Source organism: Ammospiza caudacuta, chromosome 1 (genome assembly GCF_027887145.1).
Source record: "Ammospiza caudacuta isolate bAmmCau1 chromosome 1, bAmmCau1.pri, whole genome shotgun sequence".
NCBI lineage: Eukaryota > Metazoa > Chordata > Aves > Passeriformes > Passerellidae > Ammospiza > Ammospiza caudacuta.
The window spans coordinates 41348593-41374752 of record NC_080593.1 but is presented as its reverse complement, the minus strand read 5'-3'; the positions used below and the strand labels follow the sequence as shown (position 1 = coordinate 41374752).

General features: G+C 40.2%; 1 protein-coding gene across 1 annotated transcript in view; it reads right to left on the bottom strand.

Moving 5' to 3' along the window:
• RBMS3 (RNA binding motif single stranded interacting protein 3) overlaps nt 1-26160 on the bottom strand; it is a 443341-nt gene that overhangs the window by 151172 nt on the left and 266009 nt on the right. Inside the window, exon 5 of the mRNA XM_058819606.1 lies at nt 3565-3722. Within this exon, the coding sequence (XP_058675589.1) occupies nt 3565-3722 (158 nt within the window). The remainder of the gene's footprint in view (nt 1-3564; nt 3723-26160) is intronic.

Genomic DNA, 26160 nt, shown 5'->3' with positions numbered 1-26160 from the left:
ACCTTTTCAACCACCTTCAATTAAACCCTTGAATAAGGAAGAACAAAGCAGTTTTCCTCTTCACAAATGCATCCCTAAACTGCCTGAATGTTCTTTATCCCCTGGTGCTGCTGACACTTCTATCTCCAAAGTAGCATCATCGCTGATCCTCAGAAATCTCTCTCTCTAAATATTCCTCCTAGCAAACAGCACCACTGCTTTGCCTCCACTGTGATTTTGTCATTCCTTTATCTTCTGTCACCTTAACATCTGGAATTTATCCTCTGTGGGCCTGTGGAAATCCAAGTCTTCCAGCACATACAGTTCCTCTTTTTAAGTGGCAACACTTCTTTGGGATGAAGATAAATATTTCCCTCCATGCTCTCAATACCTTCTCCTATCCAGTAATTCCAGAGTCCCTCAAAGACCTTCTTACTATCTCTGATCTGCTTTTTACTCATGCCATCAACATCACTACAAATGTTGTCTGCCAAACTCAAAAAATATCAACTTTAAAATTATATCTTGAAATTTCAAATCCAGTTTCTGTGGATTTCTTTCCATTTTTTTTGTTTGTTTTGTTTGGTATTGTTTTGCTCTCTTTCATCTTGCTGATTTTTTTTTTCTGGATGAAGGACCATGTTTTTGTTCTAAGCTCTGAAGAATACACTTACACTTTTGAAATGAAAGATCAGCTGTGGAATTTATTAGACAACTCCCAGCAACAGGTATTTAACAGAAACACCTACAAATTTAAGCATTATGACAACATTCTGTGCAATGGCACCACAGTGTCATTCCCTCTTTTAACAGGCAATCTTACAAAAGACTAAACTCAAAGCTTCACATCCAAAGAAGTGCCTCCTTTTTTCCAATATCCTACTTCTAGTAAGCATTTGTGTCCCCTCCTATTTCTCATTTCTCTCTCTGCTCTAGGATAGGCTGTGTTTAGTCTCAGCTTCTCCTTGCAGGTGTCAACAGAAACAGCCCTGCCAAAGACCACAGCAGTGTGAGCCCTGTGGAAGGTCAGCTCCCAAGGAGAGTCTGAAGGCAGGTAAAATGGCCTGGAAATAAAAATCATGGGCCAGGGGTGAGGCAGAGGCAGATGTGCAGATTTTATAGCATGGATTGGCTTTTATGAAGCCACAGTCGAAATCTAAAGTTTCCTTTCTCTGGCCCCTTGCTCATAACTCTCCTCCCAAAAATCTCCCCTGGGGTGTACCGAGGCATAGTTGGCTCAGGCCACACTGAAATGCTCTGGAAAGATTCAGGAAAATCTGTTCAGTTGCTTTTGAAGGATGCAAAAGAGAGGAAATTGTTTCATGGCTTGACTTTCACTCAGAGTTAGTTTTGTACACACATACTCTAAGGGAGGCTGTTAATGTCACCAGACATAACTAAGATAATTTTGATCCAAGAACATTTGAAGTTCTTCAGGTTATAAATGATTGAGTAGCCACCTGCAGTACTATAAAACTGCTAGTCATACCCATTTAGAAGAAAAATCTGACAATAGCTGCCTACCTTCAGTCTTTACTTCTCACTGTTTTTGAATGAATACGCTTATTTTGAGACTGACTATTTCCATGATTGGGCAGACTCAGAAAATGACTTTTAATCATCATAAAATGTAATTAATAACTTTGAAACATCATATTTCAAAATTGCTGGATGCTGCATCATTTCAGCATAGGCAAATTTAATTTTTTTCTCTGGTGCTTCTGTGGCTCTGTTTAGAGCTATGCTAAGCATCATGGTATATTCCACAGGCAGGCAAGATATACTGTGATAAAAGGTCCCAATCAGAATAGCCAGGATTCTCACCTGGGGTGCTGCTTTGAACTTCTAAAATCTTATTTGGACTGGAAATCCAGCTTCCATCCCCTACCTATACTGCCTTGGTGCCCACGCCATAGGCACACTAGAATGAAGCCTTCATGACTACAAGCACAGCTAAACAAATTAACAACCTGTTTGCTTTGACATACAGGAAAAAGATACCATATAGCACTTCTTTACAAAAAGAAACTCAGCTGGTTATGTAATTAAATATTGTATTGATAATTCTGCAAAGCCAGGAGTCAGCATTCAACTATGGTTCTAAATTCCTGGATAAATATTAGCCTCACTCAAATCAGTGGGAGATCTCCTGCACACTTTGATGGAGTGAAGGTTTTACCCCACTGTCATTGACATGGTGAATTACACAACCTACAAGTTAGATCATTAAAGATCCCTGAAATATGTTCCATAATTAAATACATTTTCAAAACGTAAGTCAATTTTCAAAAAATGCAAGTTTATCCATGACTTAAACTAATCTATATTTAGTGAGCTAAAAAAAATCATGTTATAATTTGCAAGAATGCAGTGTGCCATCTTTCAGCATAAATGTTTTGCCTTTTCTCATTGAATTCAGACAATATTATCTAAACATTTTTTGTGCATAATGACCTTTCACATCAAGGGCTGAGGTAACACTACAATGTCACTTTTCTTGAAAGCTAATGTTTCATCACACAGTGCCTCATTTCACTCAGTGGTATTATGGTACTAACAGAAGTGCCATGATATACCAAGATATGATGGATTTCAAAGAAATTTTATGGATGAAGAAGTTATTTTGCTTCCCTTACAAAGCATAGTGTTATGAATATTCTGTAGAAACAATGATCTGGGATTTTTTTTCCCCTTTTCTTTTGAAGCAGAAGACCGATTTGCAGCAGAATTGCAAATTTCTCTTCTTATTTGTTTTTTCAATACCTTTCTATATATAGCACTCTATTTCTTGGCTTTTGAAAAGAAAACTATTTGATTTGAGAATGTTTCAAGCTGAAGAGAATCTATGTAAATATTCCCTGAGAGTAAACATGAAGCCTTGTCTATCTGTACTAACAATGAAATACATGGTAATAATATGTTGCCCATTCTGTCTAAAATGTCTGACTACTCCATCAGAGCATCAGGGCTTTTTCTATGCAAATATTTCTCCTTAAGCTCTTTTCATAGCTGCAGTTCAAAGAAGCTTGAAGGAAGCTTCAAGGAAGACACTTTTCTTCAGACACAGTTCCTACCTTTTGCTCTTCCAGCTGCTAAGTTTACTTTCTCCTGTTGCAAAAATATTGTCAAATATTTAAACAGTTTCATAGAATGGTTTGGGTTGGAAGGGACCCTAAAGACTGTCTCATCTCTCTCCAGATTTCTTACAGGATTCCTTCAGGTACTGAACGGCTGCAATAAATTCACTCCAGGATCTCCTAAGCACAGGCCTTGGTTTCTTTACCAAATGTGTGCTTTTTGCTGTAGGACATTTATTATTACCCAAGCTTAATCCTGAATGGATAGCTCACTATTCCCAGCCATTTTTATTTACATTTGCCAAAACAGAATGAACCAGTTTTTAGAGCAATGAAATGAACATCCTTCTACACTGGCATTTTCTGGTGGAAAGAATGGATACAACCCGATAAAGGTGCCACTCTGCATCTTCCATAGCTGTGAGATTTCAAAGCTACAGAACAGACAGCAACTGCAAAGGACCAAAGGCGAAAAAATGTGCATGAAAAGTAAGAGCAAAGGTTTCACCTGGCAAAGCCGACTCCTCTGCTGACTCCATTCGCATCTCTTAATATTCTGGTGGAAATGACATGTCCAAAGGGTTTCAGCATATTCTCCAGTTCCTGCTCATCCATGGACACGGGTAAATTTGAGATGTATAGATTTGTGGGATCTTGCTCTTGTTGCTGTGACAAAATAAGAGAAATATCCTCAGTTAGGCTTAACACAGTAGAATAGCTTATGACTTGTAAAAGAAGGGCTGCTCAAAATAGGACCAAGCCAAGAATTCATAGCTGCATTAGAAGAAAAGCTGGGTAATCTTTTCATGAAGGCAACATATTTGCCAAATTTCTGCAAACTCTCATGCATGTGCTTAATTCTGTGCGTGATTGCTCTTATTGAACTCAGTGACACTACTCATTTATAGAAAATTACTCTCATGAACAAGTGTTCTTGTATTTGTGTCCTAATTTAGCAAAGAGATTGTGAAGAAAACGTGATTTCTCCAAATGTGCTAATGTTAACATAAATAAAGAAAAAAAATTCAACATGTATTTTAAGCAGATGTGCTTTCCAGCCTGAAAACTTCCCATTCAGCCTGTTCATCATGAAAAAGGTTAGTTGAAAACACAGAATACTTTTCATAGTATCTTCTCCTGTTCTTTCCCCATCTAAAATGCCTTCCTTAATAATAAGTAACAAGATCTAACTGGGCTGGGAGAGGATGGGGGAGTTCTGCAGTTCAACCTGTGGTCCTGGGTGACACAGGTCACATGTTTATTCTGAGACTAAATGAAAACATCTTATAAAACAAAGCCTGTAGCATGAATAATTGAAAAAAAACAAATTTGAAAGCAGTTTCTTGTTCTATTTCAGCTCTTTAGGCTAAACTTTCCATTTTGGTAACCGCTCCAACTCCTATTCTTGCTCACTGAACTCTTGCATAGAAACATGAAAGAGACATAGATGCCATATGTAAAATAACTGTATTGAAGCAATAAAAAAAACCCCTTGTCTACAGACAACCAGGTCTTGATTGCATTAAATCAATTTAGTTATGCCCTTGCAAATTTTCATGGCTCTGTCCATTTTTATTGATATAAGCTTTACATAATATCTGATCACCTGCCAGCACAAGCCTGACTGGGATCAGGCATTACTACATAATTGCAGCTAATGTTAAATAACCAAAAATATAAGATGCAATCATTATATTGTGCAGTAATCCAGACAACACCTTCTCTGAGAAAGTTCTCTGAGACAGAGTTTTTAATTCTTTTTATTACACATTTTAATAGGCAGAATTAATTTGTACCTGTTCAACATTGACTTGACAACAGCAATACTCTTTTTTTGCTGAGTTGTCCTAAAATCAGATTAATAACCTTGCAGCAGCACTGCAACCTTGCACTGTTATGAAATTACACACAGTCCTGCAGCCATCTGCCCTGGTTTAACTAAACTAGTTTCAAATTTCACTCCATTAAAATCAGTGAGGATGTGCCTTGTCAAACACAATCATGCATTCTGTTTCAAGAAGATGTATGAAGACAGGACAGAACCAAGATATCTGCTTCATCACTGCCTTTTACATTCGAGGCCTCAATATTGGAAATTGCTTCAAGCTGTGATTCACACACACCATCTTTGCAGTGGCAAGAATGACTAAGGTAAATCTAAGGTAGCTAAGTACCAGAATCAGAAGCTGAAGAAAGTTTTTAGCTTCTCTTACATCAGACTCTAGGGAAATTTTAACCCTTTTGGATGAGACAAAAAAACCTGTAAATAGAGACCCTAAAAGGTCCAAAATCAGGGGGCATGTAATACTGTTATGCTGTTTAATGTGGATTCTGATCTCAGGGTTATGGATGCTTGTCTTTGGATGGACTGGCTAATGACCACTGCATTCTAGCTTTGCATCTCCCGACTCACTGCCCCACGAAACAACACATTACTGTGCATGATGAATTCTTTTGTTTTTCAAAACAGAAATAAAAGACTAAAGCAGTCATGTTTTCAAGCTGCTCTCCATAAAAATATACCCAGTTATTACCATGTCTTTAAGTAAGGGGCAGAAGAGAGGAGAGGAGCGCCATACACGGGAACGCTGAACTTACTACAAATTCAACTGAAGTGACAAACCTCAAATATAGAAAAATCTTTTTTCCCTTTCCAGTTATCTTTCCCTGCAGTTATCTTCCTTGCTCTCACATCAATTTACATTTATACACATCCAAAGCTAGTTCCTCTCCAGTAACCAAAAGATGCTAGTGAGGGGTCAGAATTGCTACAGTACCAACAATGGAAGGAAAATCATGCAAACAGTCCTGGAGGGAAGGTAGACAAGAAAAGAAGAGGAATATGAGCTTCAGATCACACTTTTTGCTTTGGGAAAAGCAAGGAGACAAGAATGCAAATAATTTTCTTTCTCTGTCTCTTTTTTTCCTTTTCTTTATGTTTTTCCCCTTTTCTGTATGCAAGCTATGTAAGTTTTATTGGTACTTCCCCCCCTTATCCACCCTCCACACCCCAAAACCATATAAAAAATGAAACATGTAGGAATTTGGAAGCATCTTCATTGTTACTAAGTACTTTGAAAGGATGAGCAATAGAGGCAGGTAAAGCAGCGGCATTCAAAAGCAAATTGAAGCAGAAAGTTTTGCAATTCCAATTGGCTCAGTTCTTCAGAAATAATTCCATTATTATGCAAACCTCTACCTATTGATTGGTTAAGGGCTTTGATTAATCCACCAATCAATGCTCAAGGACTAACATCTCTTGCTAATATTTAGAAAAAAATATGCTGATGAAATCCCTGTAGCCAAAGACCAGACTAACGTAGAAAAGTGGAGTTATGCATCAGTAACTTCACGACAGCCTCTGCTTTCACTGAAGCAACTCAGTCCCACAGCACATTAAAATGAGAACTCCTCCTTTGACTACTCAGTTTTCAAGCTGGGTCATACAAACAAAATAAATAAGAACCGTTGCCAATGTGTTTCACTTCTGAACCAGGAACACATAAACCTTTTAACTGTGCTAGAGATTAAATGTCGTTGTTTTAAATATCCGTGGAAAGTTAGCTACACTCTGAGGATGAATGAAAGACTAGCAGACCATAGTCACTCTTTCACAGGGATTTGCCAAGTCTATCTTTTATCAATGTGATAAATAAATACTTCAAACAGAGAGAGACAGATGAGGCCACTCACGCTACCTCTGCAACACAACAGTGTTTTCTAAGAAATGAAAAAATTCACATTATTTTTCCTTACTATACAAATATAGAATTTAGAGAAATACCCCTTTCCTTTAGAGAGAATTATCAGCCCACAGAAGCCATATATCACACAACCAACTGAAACAAGATGAAATGCCTTCACAGTAATGCAGCCAGGAGCTGAGGAGGCTTTACAGGGGTGATGTGGAACCCAGCTGCCCTGTCACTGTGCAGCCAGACCCCACTGCCACCTACCCTCGTGAGTCCCTATTTCTCAGGCTTGGTCCCACTCCCAGCCTCTGGCACTGAGGCTCCTTGTGATCTTTTTTTTCAGTTGTGCAGAGATCTCTGATGTTCATTGTGGAGGTCCAAACAAAAACCTCTCATTTTGCCCAAGCCTTTCCCTCCCAGATTCCCCAAGCTCCTGTGTGAGATATTCTCTTCCCTATCCCTGTGACACTGCTGAGCTTTTCACTGTCAAAGGTAAGTGTCCTGCTGCTCAAAATGTGCCTATCTGTTGACAAGATAAGCCTAACCAGAACCATAAGTCCAAGCACCCCATGAACTACTTGTCTTTCATAATCCTAACAGCTGACAGCTCAGTTTCTGCCTTCAGTGAAGGAACAGCTCCCGGGGTTGCAGGACTGATGGTGCTGTTAGTGTCTGGATCAGGCTCATTCAATGCTCTCTAAGACTTTTCATTAGACTTTAAAATGCTACTTTCCATCTTGGGCCACTAAAATTTCATTTATTATTGTCTCCAGTCCCAAAATGCACTGACTGACCAGTCATCAGTGAGAGAGCTGAAACTCTTCTGTTTGATACTGAAGGTCACTTCAGAACTGCATCTTCATCCTATGACCCCAATAGTCTGGGCAGGAACCAAAAGGGTGGGTGGCAGAAAGCCACACGCTCACCAGCCACAAACAACTCCAACAGCACTGTGACTTGGATGCCCCACAGCTGGAGACTGGGAGCCAGTGCTGTGGGGCACCAGCCAAGCAGAGCCTGGGCTTTGCTAGGGAGTTCACAGAATCCCAGAATCACTAAGGTTGGAAGAGATCTCCATGATCAAGTCCAACCAGTAACCCAACACTGCCAGGTCTACCACTAAACCGTTTCTCTAAGCACTACTTAAAAACTTCCAGGGACAGTGATTCTACCGCCTCCCTGGGCAGCCTGTTCCAATCCTTGACTGTTCTTGCAGTGAAGAAATTTACCCTTATGGGCCACACAAGAGACACCATGCTGGCCCTGCACTGTGGTGGAGGGACACACCTGTGGATGCAGCCTTCCCAAAGCACACCTGTCCCTTGGATCTAATCCCCCACGAGTGAGAAGGGCCTCCAAGGGGGACCAGGGCCAGCCACTGCAGGACCACTGTCCTGGAGGCTCACAGGAGCAGGGGTCTCTGCAGGCTCTCTGCAGTGTGGCAGCACATTTCCCCTGCCTTTCCCAGGCTCTATGCCAAACACAGATAAATAATGAGTACAACACCAGGCCAAGTTGCTGCTTCATGAAGACAACAGTGAAGCAACTGTGCAGCCTGCTGAGTGTTCCGACTGGAGAAGAACCATGCTCAAGACATGCAAACTTGCAGGAGCAGTCTCAAGGGACGATCAAAAGCCTGCTCCTGGCTGTCCTCACAGATGTTCATTTTAGCCAACGTCTCCCATTTGACAGCCCAAGGATTTTCCACATACAGTTTGCACTTGCACTGCAGCCCCAACTAAGCAGGGATAAACTCATCCAGTCAGTCCCAACCCTAGGAAATCCTGGCACAGCCTCCCACCTTAGGCTAAGCTCATTCTGGGGCCCTGGTGTGTGCCAGTCTGTGTGGGTACGCTGAGTGCCAGAGAATGAGCCAACAACAACAAGAAAAAAGAAATTAAGTCGATTTAAGCTCCTCTCCAGAGAAGTGCACGGCTTTTTGCAACTCCCTTTGCTCCCACTGCAGCCTGTTTAACCATCATTGTATGAGCATAATACCTCAGCTCCTCTGGCCCTTGTATTCCAGCGGCTTTAGCTGCATGCATATTCTGGCTTGGGATGTGTATGATAGACACTCTCAAAGTGGTCAAAACCACACCTAGAAAGGCTTAAAATTGTGAAGATTTTTTTTTTAATTATAATTTGAAAAAAAATCCAATCTTTAAATTGGAGGGTTTAAAATTGTGAATACTACAAACCAGCAGAAGGTCAAGCCCATGTTTTTGATTGGCTCAGACCAACTCCAGTGGTCACCAGAGCAGGCGTCCTGCTGCAAGGCTCTGGAGTTCAGCAGTCAGGAGCAGTTGTACTGGGAAACAGCCAGAAATTCTGTTACTGCCTTTAAGCAAGAACTGGGCCAGTCACTCAGCTCCCAAGGCCTGTGCCAAGGAAGCAAAAGAAGTTTATAAAGCAGAGGGTTTGAAGCACACTACACCAACAGCATTTCAAACAAAAAAAAGAAGAAACAAAACCAAACCCAGCCAAGTGGGGCATGTGCTACAACTCCAAGTTTGCTGTTTGCTTTGCTGGGCCCTCCCAGACACTTTGTAAAGGAAGGACAACGTTCAGATGGGATTTTCCCTCCCATCTTGAGATAATCTTTGGAAGCAACGCGTGAAAAGCTGAAAGAACAATTCCTTCTTGTGTGAGCTGAGGCTAAAGCTCCTTACGCAGTACATTTAGTAATGCATTCCTGAAAGACACGTGTAGGGAGGGGCAGACAGCTTTTGGCAATGTTATTTTTTTCCCAAAAGGAACTCAAAACTCTTCTAATCTGTGATCCCAGTAGGACTGGAAACTGAGTATGTTTGGTTTATCTGGAAACCTTATGTACCAATTCCTTTTACTGAACCTAATTTATTTCTCCTTAGAGCAGCTTGCTCTAGGAAACCAAGCACTGATTATGAGTTCAAATGATTTCTTTTTCCATCTTCCAAACTTATTCTGGGTATTTAACTTTGCATGTGGATCAATATGAGATTCTGAACTCCTCCTTTAAAAGATATAATCAATATTTATTCTATTGATCAATAGTACTATCAATATATCAATATTTATTTATTTGCTTGTCTTTAATAAATTTAATCTTTATTATACTCATTTTGACACAGGTCAATATTACAGCACACCTTTAGAAAAACAATTCTGTCTTTTTAGATGCAGGTTCAAAACACTCTTTAAGCAGTTTTTTCCTCAAATTAGTTCATCTCTGCCTTATGGCTACTGCCCAGATCTTCAGCCTATGCATTGAACTCCTTGTCTCCTTTAAAGATCTAGGTTGAACTTCTGTATCCCCTCAAGACAAAAATAGTAATGTTTTTTATAGAAAAAAACATTTATGGATCCATATATATGAAACGAGATCATCTATACGGAAACATTTATGTTGTATTTCACACGTTTTCCAGTGTTTGCTCACCATTTTGAAAACTGCAGTTGTATGGCAGCATCAGACTCATCTTCAGTTTATTAAATTATTTCTAAACTGGAGCCTTTATAGCCACTAAGCTTAAATTAAATTTAGAGGAAGCATGCAATATTTACCCTCAGAAGATTCACATTCAATATTCCTGTTGTTTCATTTTTTATATTTTTAATATTCACATTTTTAGTACTGCAGATCATGAGAACTTTCAGGACATCTGAAACAGACATTAATTTAAAAGCTGATCTTATGCACATTTGGTTGGATTCACAGACCAAAATTCAGAATGAAAAGACCTTCCCCCCAGTTTTCTATTGTTACTCCATTTAGTCCAGCTGCTTTCTCATATTAATATAGCATATTTTTTCACATGTGCAAAAGATGCCTGGTTTCAGGCAGAGTAAGGTATTGAATTTATAATCATGGTGTTTAACTTCCACTCTAATACCTAACGTCTTTAAGGAACATTTAGAGATGTTCTCTCTTCACTGATCTATTCAGGCATGGCAGAATGCTCCTAACTTACTTAATCACTGCTAGATAGGATGAATATGGGCTAGTAATGTGAAAGTTAAAAGAAAGTCACACCAAACTCCACCACCTCCTGGTATCAGAGAAGTGACAGCAGGAAATCCTTTTCCTCCTTCTCAGCAAGGATGGGAAGGAAGGGTGTAGTGTAGGGATTGGGGATGTGCCTGTGTACCTGCATGTGGTGCCTTCCCAATCAATGAAGATACACTGATATGAATTAAGAGACCTGCTTTCAAAGATTTTTTACATTACATATTTGTTTTATAAAAAGAAGGAACAAACTAAAAAACTCTCATGAAACCTTTGCTATAACAATGGTCCAGACAATGCAGTTTTCCAGATTTGCCAATGACATATTTTAAACCATCACTGCAGTGAGCAAAATGAATGAAGGGCAGATGACAGGGTTCCCTTTGACTTTTTCCTTGCTTATTTGCTTTCTTTTGTGTGGGCACATTTTTAACAATATAGAAAGATAAATCAATGGCCAGTTAACTATTGATCCCTGGCTAGTTTCACTCTCTTGTTCAGGACCACACCAAAAGGTTTACAATGCTGTAGAGAAAGCCTAAACTTCACATGGATTTTATAAATGCACAATGTATTAATAATATAACAAATACAGTTGAAGGAAACTGCTAAAAGTAATGCAGGTCTCCTTGTCAAGAATATTTCTGAAGTTCTTTTAGAGAATCTTGAAATTGTTTAAGTTGGAAAAGACCTTTATGATCACTGAGTCCATCCCTTAACCCAGCACTGCCAGGTCTGTCATTAAACCATGTCCCTACCTGACACATGTACTTGTCTTTTAAATCCCTCCAGAGATGGCAGCTCCACCGCTTCCCTGGGCAGTTTGTTCCAATGTTTGACAATCCTAATGGTGAAAAATTTTTAACTAATATTCAATCTGAACCTCCCCTGGTGCAACTGACCTGGCTACGACCTCCTTGCAGGCAGTTGTGGAGAATGACAAGGTCTCAGCTGAGCCTCCCTTTCTCCAGGCTGAATAATCCCTGCTCCTTCAGTTGATTCTCACAGGACTTGTGTTCCAGAACCTTCACCAGCTTCATGGCCCTTCACTGAACCCACTTCAAGCCCTTCCTTGTCTTTCTTGCAGTGAGGGGCCCAAAACTGAACACAGGATTTGAGGCATGGCCTCACCAGTGCTGAGCACAGGGGGACAATCCCTGCCCTGGTCCTGCTGGCCACACTACTGCTGATATAAGCCAGGATGCCATTGGCCTTCTTGGCCACCTGGGCACACACAGGTTCATGTTCAGCTGGATGTCAACCAGCACCCCCAGGTCCTTTTCCACCATTCAGCTTTCCAGCCACTCCTCAGCAAGCCTGCAGTGTTCAGTGGTGTTATTGTGACCCAAGTGCAGGACCAGGAACTTCACCTTGTTGAACCTCACACAATTGGCCTTTTCCCATCATTCCAGCCTGTTCAGATCCTTCTCTAAAGCCTCCCTACCCTATTGCAGATCAACACTCCTGCCCCACTTAGTGTCATCTGCAAACTGACTGAGGGTGCAGTCGATCCCCTCATCCAGATCATTGATAAAAAAATTGAACTGGCCTGGCCCCAACACTGATCCCTGGGGAGCGCCACTTGTGACCAGCTGCCAACTGGATGCAACTCCATCCACCACCTTGCCCTGGTCCTGGCCATCCAGACAGTTTTTATGGAGTGAAAATGCATCCAAACCATGAGCAGCCAGTTTCCGACAGAGGCTGTGGGAAACAGTGTCAAAGGCTTCAGTAGAGTCTAGGTAAACAGCATCCACAGTCTTTTCCTCGTCCACTAAGTGTGTCACTTTGTCATAAAGGAGACCAGGTTGGTCAACCAGGACCTGCCTTTCACAAACCCATCCTGACTGGGCCTGATGCCCTGGCTATCCTGGATGTGCTGTGTGACTGTGCTCAGGATGATCTGCTCCATAACCTTTCCTGGCACCAAGGTCAGGCTGACAGACCTGTCAATCCCCAGATATTCCTGTCCCTACAGATGGGTGTCACATTTGCTAACTTCCAGTCAACTACAACCTTTCTGCTGGGAAATGATTGACAGTGGCTCAATGAGCACTATGTCAGCTCCCTCAGTACCCTTGGATGGATCCCATCTGGCACCATGAATTTGTGTAACAGAACACTAACCATTTCCCCTGGGAATATATAGGCCTCATTCTGATCCCATTCCCATCTTTCAACTCACCTGAACAACTGCTGGTCTTACTATTGAGGACTGAGACAAAGAAGGCATTAAGTACATCATCCTTTTTCTCATTCTTTGTCACTGTTTCCCTCTACATCCAATAATGTATAGAAATTTTCCTTAGCTCTCTCTTTATTGCTGAAGTATTTACAGAAGCAATTTTTATTTTCTTTCATGGGAGTAGTCAGATTACCTTCTAGTTGGGTTGTCAATCCCAACATGTTTTTTTGGGAAGAAGCCCTACTTATTACACTCTCAGGTGCTTCTGAGGTTTCCAACACATCAATAACCCCTGTATTCTTGCTCCTGCATGGATGTCCATCCCCTATCTCCACTGAGACAGCAGATCTCACTAGCACACTATCCCTCACACACTGGCATGATGCCCCCAAGCTTATCTCTACTGAGCCTGGTTTTATCCCTTTTCCACTTTAAATTTTTTTGCATTAAACACTGTTGGAAGCATGAGCTATCTCCTCAACCAAGACCGTCTAAACACGGATAGTTTCACAGGGAAAATACCGAAGAACAGAGGACATTTGGTTATTCAAAGCAGCTTATTTTGTCTTAGATACCTTCAAAAGAATCTCTGTGTTGTTTGATGGTCTTCCAAAGGCTCCAATACACAAAGATTTGACATCCTGAGATGTTAAATCTCACACACTGACATATCGACTTCACAGTAGTTGCTGTGTCTTTTTACTTAGTGCTGACAACATGTTTCATAAATTATCCTTCTTCTGTGCCCAGCCCTACCTGATGGTAACACTATGATGGCTCAAAATTTATTAAGTGTGATGTTTCCAAAATGTCACAGGAGATTTGGCCCCAGTATAATTATGCAACCACAATTTAGTAATAATTAGGCTGAATCCATTAAACGTTATAAATACAGCTAGAACTAAACCTGCAGCATCCATTTTCTGCATAAGCTTGATTGTCATTAAGTCATGCCAAAAGTTTGGTAACAAGGTGACTTTCTAAAAAGACACAGTGGTTCTGCACATGGACACAGAAAACACTCATAAGTGCTATTCTGAAGAAAAGCATTTTCCCAATGCTTTTGAAAAATATTTTTTTGTTATTCATATACATAAGTTCAAGCACAACTGAACTTTATAATGACCCAAGAAAAGAACTTCTGCCGTTTGAAATCCTTTTCCTGGAGTCATGTAATCAGAAAAGATGTGACCTAGGTACCCAGCATTACTGAGCCATCACTGAAACACTCTTTGCTGTTACTCCTTAAACAAGGCATAGACTAAAGATTGCTCTACCAAATTTTGTCCAAAAATTGCAAACAAGCAAATTCCTAAACCCCAAACCTATGAAGAGCAAAACCAACCCAAACCTACGAAGAGCAAAACCAAAAAAGTTTGTAGGAAATTAATGTAGAAAATTATTTGTTGCAAATGCCTGTATCAGCTCCACAGTGGAGTATTATTTATAACTACTGTTTTAATTAAAACCATGAACTTTAAAAGAGTTCACAGTTTATATATGCCCAGGATTTCTTCTCTCTGTGCAAACTATCAGAGTGCTGTGTCTGCTGTGTGAGCTGGACTCAGCTTTCTTTTAATTAAGTTTGTTCATGGACAGCACAGCATTTGCTAAAGCTAAATATTGCTGGAACTGAATTGTTATTGGTCAGTCCAGCACAGAGCTGCTGCAGAACCTTCCATCATGCAATTCACCTGCCAGTGGTGATTTGATTTGCCTTTTGTCTTCTGTGGGAAATATGGACTTGAGTCACTATGGTTGCTGCCTTCAGATTCTACAAGATACATGGTACCTGCCTTCACTTCCACAGAATACACTTGTAACCAGAACTATCAAATACTGATGTAGACACCTCTTATTCATACTTTTGCTATTACAAAGTGAAATTTTCAAAACTCGTTATTTCTTAGTCTTCCTAGAAACAAATATCTAGCTTCCATCTTCCACAATACAGTGAACCAAAAAGGCAGATCAACTCAGAAAAATCATTGTGTCATTCTAACTTTGAGTATGTTCAGGTGTCTCCACATTCAATTTCACACTGTTTCAGTGACTGGTTTGCTGTTTCTATTGCTGTTAAGTAAGAATCAATTAATTACCTCAGATGATCTGATAACTGTTATAGCAATTTCTGAAAATGCTACACTAAACCTATGAGCCTGAAATCAGAAATTCAGATTTCAGAACTTATAACCTCTGGAAGCAAAAGGCTTTTTTGTCAGATGAGCAGCAACCTAAGTTGAACCCCTTATCTCTTTATTTTGATTTTTCATCAATATTACGCTGGTGAATTTCTGACAGTTTTCTATTGCCCACTGGACAAAATTGCCTCAAGTATGTTTGCTTCCTTTATGCTATACTGAGCTAATGACATGCTGATTGATGTATATTTTTCAGGATTCTCTTACTGATATTTAGACAAGACTCAAGTCCCTTTTCCCCACAGAGAATGAATGAATCTTGTAATTTCATTCTGCTATTCACTTTCTCCCAGAACTGTGTTTTACATGATGCTGTCCAAAAGAAAGGGTGAGTTTGTGATGTGCAACAGAGAGCAAAGAGGTCATGGAAGAGATTACTTGCTTTGCAGAGGACACAGCATGAAATCAGACCACAGGATAAACTTTCTGCTATCAATAAAGGAGGAAAGAAAACTAATTTGACCTGAATTTCCATATGCACTAAATCAATAACATTAAATTAACAGCTTAATTTAAAGTGCTCTTTAAAAAAACCCTCAGAAGTATGCACTGAAACATCCCATTTTAATTGATTCTTGTGATTATTTGTAATTTTGAAAAACATGATACAGCAAATAATAAGTATTTAGTAGCACTGCTTACTTCAGTTCTTCAAAAAATATATGCAGTGCCAGTGACACTAATTAGTTGAAATGCTTTTTTGTATGTATGTAAAATGCTCAGTGAAAAAAAAAAAAATCTGATTGCGATAATATGTGAAAAAGAAATTCACAATTATTTTTGCTCTAATTAAAATCATACTTCCAAACACCTGACATAAACACCAAGTATTTCCAGACAAAACTCTTGTTATGTTGAGGCAATATAACTCTTGAAAGAATCCTACAGTTCTATTCCACTTAAGCTGAAATATCAAGAGTTATGATAACCAATACTCAGAAGCCAGATTTGTGCACACAGCAATGCAGATTCCAGAGTAAATAGTTCAAATTATTACAGAATTTCTAGATCTTGTTTTTTAGTCTACATTGGTCAAGATGGCAACTCTGAAGAGTGGTGAGTCCTGGAGCTTACTGGGCTGTTCCACTTCCTTACCTCAAAGCTTGAAGCAGAATGTCTGTGCTCTCATGAGAGTAACATTAGACCAAAAGGGTTGCAGATGGCAGTGAAAACAAATGGTTTTCTCCCTAATCTGTCTCAGGATACAGTACCACTTGCTCAGTGCAGAGGTTAGAGTGCAGTGTCATTGCAGAGGACAAAACTGGGCTCCTCAAACCGCAGATAAAAAGTGTTTAGGTCAACCTGTGCATTGGCCCCTCCTGTGCAGCAGGTGTTAGAGCAGAGGTTGGATGCTCCTTCCTTGGCAAAGGAAGCAATGGGACTTCTTAGACAACAGGAGCATGGCAAAGGTGAGGGCTTTGCTGTCTGATCTTCCAGAGGCTATAGGATGGCACAATTGAGCAGCAGAGCCGCAAGTTACAAATGTGGTTGTGCACACATAACCTATACTTGGCCACGGTGGCTTTAGGAGTTTCTGTCCACTATTTTCAGCAGCTGCTCTTTCCAAGGACAGAGCATTTGCTCTGTCATGGCCTGATCCTTCTCTAACTGAATGCCACAGAAAAATTCACTTTGGTTTAGTTGGCAGCATCAGGATCTGTGCTTGGAAAATATTTTCAGAACTGCATTCAGCTTAATAAAGATGCAAATAGCTCGGTGAATACATTTCTTCTGATGATTATCATGCATTTACTGTTTTCCTTTAATATTTCATTTCAAAGATGCCAGAAATATAAAGACAAAACAGATTTGCACACAGGGTTAAATTATTGTCAATGTTGCATCCACCTGTAGAGCAGTAGGAACTGGTGTTTCTCTTGAGAAACTTCTCTAGATTTGAGGCTAAGTCTGAGGAATCTAAGGAAACTCAGATTTCTTCATTTAAAATTCAAAGACTTAACATTTAACTATCTACAGTTGGACTGGAAAAAGACCATAGCTATTAACAGTAGTAAATTATCAGCAGTGGGACCGTATTAAAAGCTTTAAAAGTCCTTAAGAGGACTTTTTGGGACAGTAAAAGGCTTTTTAATATTTGACCCACTGACCCAAAGGTGAATTCAAGCAGTGCACAGGTCCCATGTGATTGCCTGTGAGGAAAACGGAAGGCTTTCTTTTGTCATGTTTTGTGTTACTTCCTATAAACCATAAATGAAGTCAGAATTTTCTGGTCTGGGAATTCCTGTTGGGATAAAGGTTGAGGCCTACTTAGCCTGAGTCCATGCAAACTGCTAGAGAATAGTTATTTATCTTGATGCACATGCCAGAAATAGAAACCTACTAGTCCTTGAGGATGCATCAATTTTCAGGGAGTCTGGATACTTTTAACTACTACAGAAACCTAAGGAAAAAAAAATCTACATAGACACTGCTTAGGGAAACCAAAATCCATCGTAAAACGCTGCCTTGACTGCTTTATTTTGAGAAATCTGTATTTAACACAGACAAAAATACCATTTCCATTTAAGTTCAGGCTCACTTCACAAAATACACACTGCAGAAATACTTCTACTATATCTAAATGCATCAGATATAAAAAGGCAACCAAGTCATGTTTCAAATGTGACAAGGGATGGTTATCACTCAGAAGCACGACAGATGCAACACTACCACATTTCCCCTATTTGTGGAATTTCCAAAGCTGAGTCAGCATGTCCCAGTAGAGGGTTAGCAAGAAGGCCTTGAAATAATCAGTTTCTACTCCCACAGATGAAAATGAGGAAATATTATGATAAGGGAGGAAAGTGAAACTTTCCTTTATTTAAAGCATAACATACTAAAAATAGAACAAAAAATCAGGGTTGAATTGCTGTGATTAACACTGCTGAATCCCATTGCATGACACAGTCCTGAACTGCTGAGCTGTCTGTGCTTTCCTCAGCACCCATCAGAGCAGCTCTTGCTCTATGTGATGAGATTGCCTTGGTAAATGAAGTTGAGATTAGTGGCCAACACCAGGAAAGAAACATGCAAGGGTTAACGATGGGGTTAACATCCTGCCTCTTTGCCAATGGAGCAGGCATGGATGGTCCCATGGTGTCCAGGCTGGAGTCTCAGCACTGCTGGGACTGCCTTCTGGATTCTTCCTGCCAGGGAAGTCCCCTGCTCCACAGCTGCAGTCAATGTCATGCCCATGCACAGCAATGACAGGAAACAAATTGATAACCCATGGTGGTCAATTATACACTGTTCAAACACATGAAATTTCACTAGAAGAGTGGTACAGAAAGTAATCTTTCTATATCCCTTCACAATCCTTCAGAAATACCATGTACTTAGTCAATCATGGGCACAGATGTGTAGGGAAGTTAACTCACAAAAGGATCACATAGTGATCCTGATGCTGCAGATGAGCTAAGTGTCACATCTTACCTTCCCTGACACAGAAACCAAGTGCCACTGGGGAAGAGAGCATTATTTAAGGGCATATTATGCTTTGTGTAGGCAGAAAATAGATATCTGAGTGGTTCCGTGCATTGCTAGAGGTTTGGGGAAAGTCAGGAGAGAGTAGTAAGCACTCCTATATATCTACTGTACTGGGGGAGAAAGGAAGAGCAGTATGAGAAACAAGGTTCTCCTCTTGCCATGCAATGAAAATGGAGAAGAAAGGGGATTTTATTGTACTTTTCAATCTACAAAGAACATAGTGCAAGATGGTGGTGGGGGGAAGCAGTGAACCAAAAAGTAGTCTATGAACTCTCTTACATTAAAAAACCAAGGTAAGCACAAGTTCTTAATGAGTTTTTCTGCAAACCTTTCATTAGTTCCCTCCACATTTCATATCAGCTAGAAGAATCCTGTTTTCTCAGCAATAAACACTGACTCGAGTTTTCCAAGCCAATGAATGTTTCCAGTTGCATATTCACAGAGTAAAAACACAAAGTCAACAATTATCTGCAGAAGTAAGCAGAAAACCACTCTGAAATTAAAACAGGTATAGCAAGGTGGACAATGTGGCCAGTTCTATCCTGCTATCAAAGGTCAAGACAGAATTATAAAGCAGATTTTGTGGAGCCATGAAGGGCCATAACCTGGTCCTATTGTGGAGAGGAAAAAGAATTTCCCTCTGCTCAAGAAAATTGTGTGAAAGGGCACATGTGCTGTTCTTGTGGAAGAAACAGAGTTTTGAGAAAGCCATTAAGCAAAAATATCTGGCAACCTACATGAAATAAGATTCAGCTGTCAGCAGGACAGATGCATCAGGACTGGGGTGGGTGGACAGGGGCTGTGCAGCACAGGACTGTGCAGGGTGGGAAGGACAAGCTCAGAGGTGCTGCTGCATGAAGCTCATGCAGTTCATTACTTTTGTAACCCAGAGACCAGGAGGCAAACTGTACAAGGATGGCACAAGATGATACAAGAGAACAGCACAGAAGAGATTGAAAGATACTGCAAGTTGAATCCAAACAGAGCACAATACTTGAGCCTGAGTGCACATGACCAGTCCCTACAAGAAAGAGAAATGGAAGAAGGAAATGGTCTGAGCCTTATAAGCCCATCCTTCCTTTTGTTTCCAGAAATCTGGACTTGGCTGGCTGTGACTTCACGTGTCAATGACTTGTTGTGCTGTACTAAAGTGGCCTGTGAGAAAATGCACTGGCATTCCAATATTAAGCTCTCTGAGATCCATGCATATCTGTTCTTATGTCTATAAAGTATTTGAGCTGTGGGTAAGGTGTGTATGCATGTGTGTGAGCCTGTATGTGTGTGTACATTCATGGGAATCATAGAATGGCCTGGGTTGGAAGGGATCTTAGAGGTCTTCTAGTTACAACCTCCCTGACCATGGGCAGGGATGCCTTCCACTAGATCAGGTTCCTCAGAGCTCCATCCAGCCTGGCCTTGAACACTTCCAGGGATGGGGTATCAACTTCTCTGAGTAACCTGTTCCTGTGCCTTAACACCCCATGGTGAAAAATTTCTTCCTAATATCTAATCTAAATCTACTCTCTCTCAAATGTAACTAATTTCCTTTTGTCCTGTCACTGCATGCTCCTGTAAAAAGCCTCTCTCCATCAATAATGGAATAATGTGTTTGAGTACATAAGTATAGTGCTGTATCATATATATTACAACAAAATATACACATAAAAGTGCATTCCAGTTTACATATGCCTTCAGTTTTGAAGATCTGGCTAAACAGATGCCTTTGTGTAAAAACATACAAAACTACATCCAGACTTCCAAAAAAAGGATGCACATTTGCAATTATGCATCATATGTGTAAAAGACTGTGTATGAAAAGTAGGTATTCCCATGCATAGCCATTTAATGTGCTTAGCTGGTGGTCTGCTTGTGTGTGATTAAATATATCTGCATGTGATCATATTTTACATTTACTTGTATATGTGTATAAACTGTTCATATAAAAAGTGATGGCTGCATCAATCCAACAAATGAAAGATGTTATTATTCTCTTTCTCACTTGTAAATCATAACCAGCTCTGAGAATTTCTGCAGTAATAAAACTGTAAGACAAGATGTACAGGCAGTCCTTGAGTCCCAGACTGGAAAGGAATTACAATTGGGCATTCTGGATGTAGTGGATGGCTGGGAATTAAAGACAAAGGAAAATCTTCTGCAGGGTATAGAGGAAGTGGTATGGTGTCCTCCTAGGATGCTGAAAGCTGGACCTGGTTCTTGTGCTGGTCTTTAAATGATTTGAGTCATCAGGACAAAGGGAATGGGTTCAAACTGAAATAGGGTAGGTTTAGATTAGATACCAGGAAGAAATTCTTTACTGTGAGGGTGGTGAGGCATTGGAACAGGTTGCCCAGAGAAGTTCTGGATGCCCCATCCCTGGGAGTGCTCAAGGCCAGGTTGGGGCCCTGAGGGGGAGTTCCGAGCAACCTGGTCTAGTGGGAGGTGTCTCTGCACACAGGCAGGAGGGTTGGGACTAGATGATCTTTAAGGTCCCTTCCAACCCCAACCATTCCATGATTCTATGACTTTATTCCAGATTCAGAATCCTTTTCTTTTTCAATAATGAAAAAGACAGCATTAAAGAAGAGAACTTGAACTACTGAAGAATTTAGGCTTCTGGATTACCTCTCTCAGGTGCTGTATTCATAACTTGTTTTCAAAACAGTTTTAGTGGAAAGAAAAGCTGAAGGCTTAGAAGTGGAACATAAACTCTCAGCTCTCTAATGTTACACCACTAGAGCAAAGAAGTAGAATGAGAGAGAGCCATTTTATCATGCAAATTAGGAATGCTTTATCTGAGGTGCACTTGCTACGCCAGTGCTTATCCTTGCTGATACTGATCATCAGTTGATGACATAAATAAATAAAAAACCTGAAAACCAAAAAACCAAAACAAACCTCACCCATTTTTTTCTGAAGGTAAAATGAGTTGTTTCTAAAGGAGGTAAGATGAAAAAGATACCTGTGAAATTCCAGAGTTTGTTTGTGAGGTTCCTGTCATGACTGTAACAATTCCTGATGGCACATGGTAAAACATACTGCTGTGGATGTGTGAGCTTTCTTTATTAGCTGCGTAAACACTTTAAACCTAAGGGAGCAAACCTGATATTATGCAGTCCTGAGAAATCTGTGTCCAGCTCAACTTTGTCAACAGATCAAGCTAATGTTACTTGTATTCAGTGCACCATTTAAAAAGAAAAAAAAAAAAACAAATCACAAAAACTCCCCACATCTATGTGCTAAATATGAAATTGGTCACAAAACCCCAAATCTAGCAAAAAAACCCTTAAAAATGCTCAGGTTTCCAAGATAAAAATAAATATCCACTGAATCCCACTGAGTAATGTCTCAGTCTGATGTTGACTCAGTTGTGGACCTGCAGATTGGTGACTGCCACAGATGGATTGCACATCCAGCAGCCTCAGGATGGGATCTAACACTCAGAGGTTTCCCAGCCTTTCCATGCCAGGGAGCAGATGAGGCTGGCTCTGCTGGGAAAAGCATCAACAACCTCTGCAGCTTGTTTGTTTTTTATGGGAAATAGTTTCGAGTTACATTACCCTATTTTTAAAGATCAATAAACTTAACTTGCTAGGCTGCCTTTCACAGGTTCTTGAGATATTACATTGTTTCAAAAGATCCAAGCAATTCCTTGGAAAGTGAATAGCTAAGAAGTAGAGCTATTTTCATTTACTGTGCTATTGATTTTAAGACCTTCAATGACAAAATTTAAAGAGTTAAAAATAGTGAAGTATGACAAAAAAATATTTTGAGGTACTCAACAAATCACAGGTCATGCAGTGAAACAAGAAGAAAAAACAAAATACACAACCAGGTTCTACCACTTGTGATACACCTAGAAAATTGTGCTGTACTGTCCCAGTGTTGCTAATCCCCATGTAAGTAACAAATTTCCCCACTTTTCAATTCTGCTAAACCTTTTGTCCTATATTCTATAAGCTCCAAAATTAACATGAAGAAAGAAATACTATTCAGAGACAAAGCCCACTTGAAACCAAGGCCCTGAGTACTCTGGGACAATTAAAGTGCAGCCTGGGTATATTAATCACAGTCTTCTGGCCCATTTCCAAATTGGGCAATTACAATCTGCCTACCTCAAATTCTCCCCAGAGTTTCAAATGCAAGAGTTATTTGTGATTTCCTTCCTATAAAAAGTGTTGTTTAGCACAGCCAGTAAAGACTGGTTTCATTCAAGTGATGGGTGAATAACCCACATTGACTATAGAAAATGTGTAAAAGCACTTTAGGATCCTTCAGGAAGAAGGACACTTATTGCATGGTCATTTTACAGTGCTTTTATTATTCTAAGAGGAAGTACTCATATCTAGATATTTCTTCACAGGCCTCTTAGTAACCAAGCAGTTCAGAGTTTAGACTTGTTTTTCTAAAAATTACATTATGGTAGATAATTTTTTTTGTTAATTGAAGATGATAGATTTGAAATGCAAGCACCGTATCACAAAGACAGTTTAGGAACACATACACAACTTCTACTTTGAAAACTATTCAGACAATTGCTGAGCCAAAAAAGATTAATGATTTATTATGGGGCTCATTAATCAAAAATTGTGTGTGCGTGTTTTTTAAAGGACCAATTCCACTGTTCAAGTCAATTAGGTCCTCTAAAGCTATTACATCGGGAAAGAGCCACAATATTACTAAGACTTCCTGCAATATTGTTGAGACTTCCCCAAGTGTATTTAGAGTATAAAATAAATGCTATTATTCAGGAGATACTGAATTGCTAAGCTTCTTAAATTTGTACAATTGGGAACTTGAAGTACATTAAAATGCTGAAACTCATTAAGAGCCCTTTTCACAGCTGCAAAATCATTGGCATTCACAGCACCGTGCAGAACAATAAAACACTCCCCACACCTTTGAACAGGGCGACTTCCGTTCCTTCAGCTCCGCTTTAATGAATCACTGAGGCAGAACTGGTATCTAACCTCTCCGTCAACCTCTTCCATTGAAAGTAAGAAACAAAAGCCACAATAACACTAATATTCTGAACAGAAAAGAAAAATGTACAAGCATACTGTACTAACCCTCCCCCAGCAAAAACCCTCAGCTATCGCTGAGTCTTTGTTAGAATGTAATTCAATTTTCTCCATCAAAAAGAAACAAACCATCTTCAGAGGCGGAAAACAATCCATGTTTTTCTCTCAAGTCACCCACTAAACCATGCCAAGTAGACTTTGTTTGTTTGGGTGTCACTTTTCTGAACCCAAAGCTCAGGACTCAGCATTTGGGTGGGTGTTTTCACTAACACTATCTGAAAAGGTCGCCCTGCATGCCAAAATGTCCTCCTGCCCTGATCACTGAAGGGCTGGATTTTGTGCCTCCAAAGCGGTACCAGAACAAATAGCCCAAGTCCTCAGGAAACTTGTGGTCACCCCATAAATATTTCTGACACATTCTCCAGCAGATGCGCAGTGCTGGTCCTCGTGACCAGAAGACATTTCTGAGATTCAACACAATTCCATCTTTCTCCAACTGCATCAAAGTAAACAGTGCCCAACCCTTCCCAGCCAGCCACTCTGTACACCAAGTGGCTGCAAACAGCACTTAAAACCAATCCCTCCCTTTGGCCTGGGAATGGTGTGTTCTGCCTTCTCCTCATCAGGAGGGTCACAACTGCACCTCTCATATCTACAGGTCTCACCAACCCCAGGGCAAAGAAATCCAAGTCTTATCAACACTAGTGTGCACCAGTCTGATTTCTTCAGCTGAAGGATTTGTTTCAAAGTAAATTTCCATTGGGCCACCTACTGCGCTTCCTTTGGTATTTGAAAAACAGAAGGGAAAAAAGTCAGTAACCAACCAAAAATTAAGCGAGAGTAACAACTGTGGAAATAGTGACTACTCTAGACATTTCAAAAGATTCATCATAATCTTGGTGCTGGACAAAACTGAAAGAAACAGTCTTGGGACTATTATTTAGCTCATTAAATTCTATGTGCAAACTCTGTTTATTTCAAACTATTCCCCAAAGCAACAAATGGACTGTCTCCCTGAGAGGGGGAAGTTTCTCCCTTTTCTCCTCTAAACATTTTTGAAAGGAAAGTACAATGCCAAACTGGTGAAAAGATTATCTATTTCAGAAGTGGGCTTGAAAGATTCAACAAGAGATATTCACAAGAAAGATCACAGAATTAATTACAGAAGAAGAGGGGGTAGGGTTCTGCGTGGGAGTTCCAGTCTACATCAAACAGACTCAGAGAAAGCAACATTCTGAGGGAAGATTACAATATGACAAAAACAAGGCATGTGGTTAAAGCAAAAGATGCTTTGATAGTGTACAAGCTGAGATGGTTTTGTTACCGGCAACAAAAAAATGTAGCTTTGAAAGCTCAGCTAAAGAGTACTACCCCAGCCCTACAGTTCTTGACAAAGCACACCACCACTGGCACATGGCTCTGGCTCCATATGTTCAGCTGGGGATACCTAATGCATGCCAAGTAGGGAGAGCAAGAAAACTTGCCTGCTGACTGCCACAGGAACACACACAGGTGTATCCCCTGCCTACCCCCTCCAGGATCACGTTCCTCAACTGCTTCCCAGCCATGGAGACTTGGGACCAGGCACTGTGGGCATGGCCATCAGCACTGTGGGCAAAGGAGGTGTCTGCCTCCATGCCAAATGCTGCAAGAGGCACAGCAGTGGCAAATCCCACCTTCTTCCTGAAAAAATCCAGTAAGAAAAGGGTTGTACCAGTTTCCTCTGGCCAGTTGTTCGGGGTCTGATTGATTTTGCATGGGGTCAATAAAAAGAAGGAAAGGAGACTTTTAAGCTTTTCAAAACATAGCTGATAGTCTTTTTTTTTTCCCCATCTGAACAGGAAAACAGTGCCCAGCAGAAAAATAAGATTTTTCAACAGCTTTTTATCCTTGAAGTGTTTTGGCTTTCCCTCCTGAATCCATCTTACACTTTCTATTGGATCATTTCATTACAACAAAAGGGAAAGGGCCACTGTGGAATCCATTCCCTTTGCTGAGTCAAACAGAACTCAAGCTTCCACCTTGAAATCCCACTGTAAAAGCTGTCCTATGCTGACAGCTCAGGGCTTTCCTTGTCCTATAATTTAGAGTAATTGAACTTTGCAATCTTGTGTTTTGCAAACTTATAATAGGATGCCAACCTTCTCTCACAGTCTTATCAACTAGCTTAATTTATTTAGCCAAAGCTTTTGTTCTCTTGGAAAATAACACAACTATGCTCACATCCAAGCAGTACAATTAAGCATCTCTCCTTATGCAGTGTGACGAAGTACATCTTAAGAGCTATATAATCTTATTAATTTTAAGTATGGGCCAGTATTTTTACACAGTAAGTTCCCATCAGGAGAGAAGATCTTGGTCAGAATTATTTTAAAAACCACAAATCAAAACTTTCTATTCTGCGTCTCAAATCATTGCACTTGAATAATACTGGGTATTTGGAGCTGAAAGCACATGGTTGCTAATAGTGACTGAACCTCTCACCAAGGCAGAAGTAAGAGCTCAAACATCTCCATGACCATCATGGAGACTTGGAT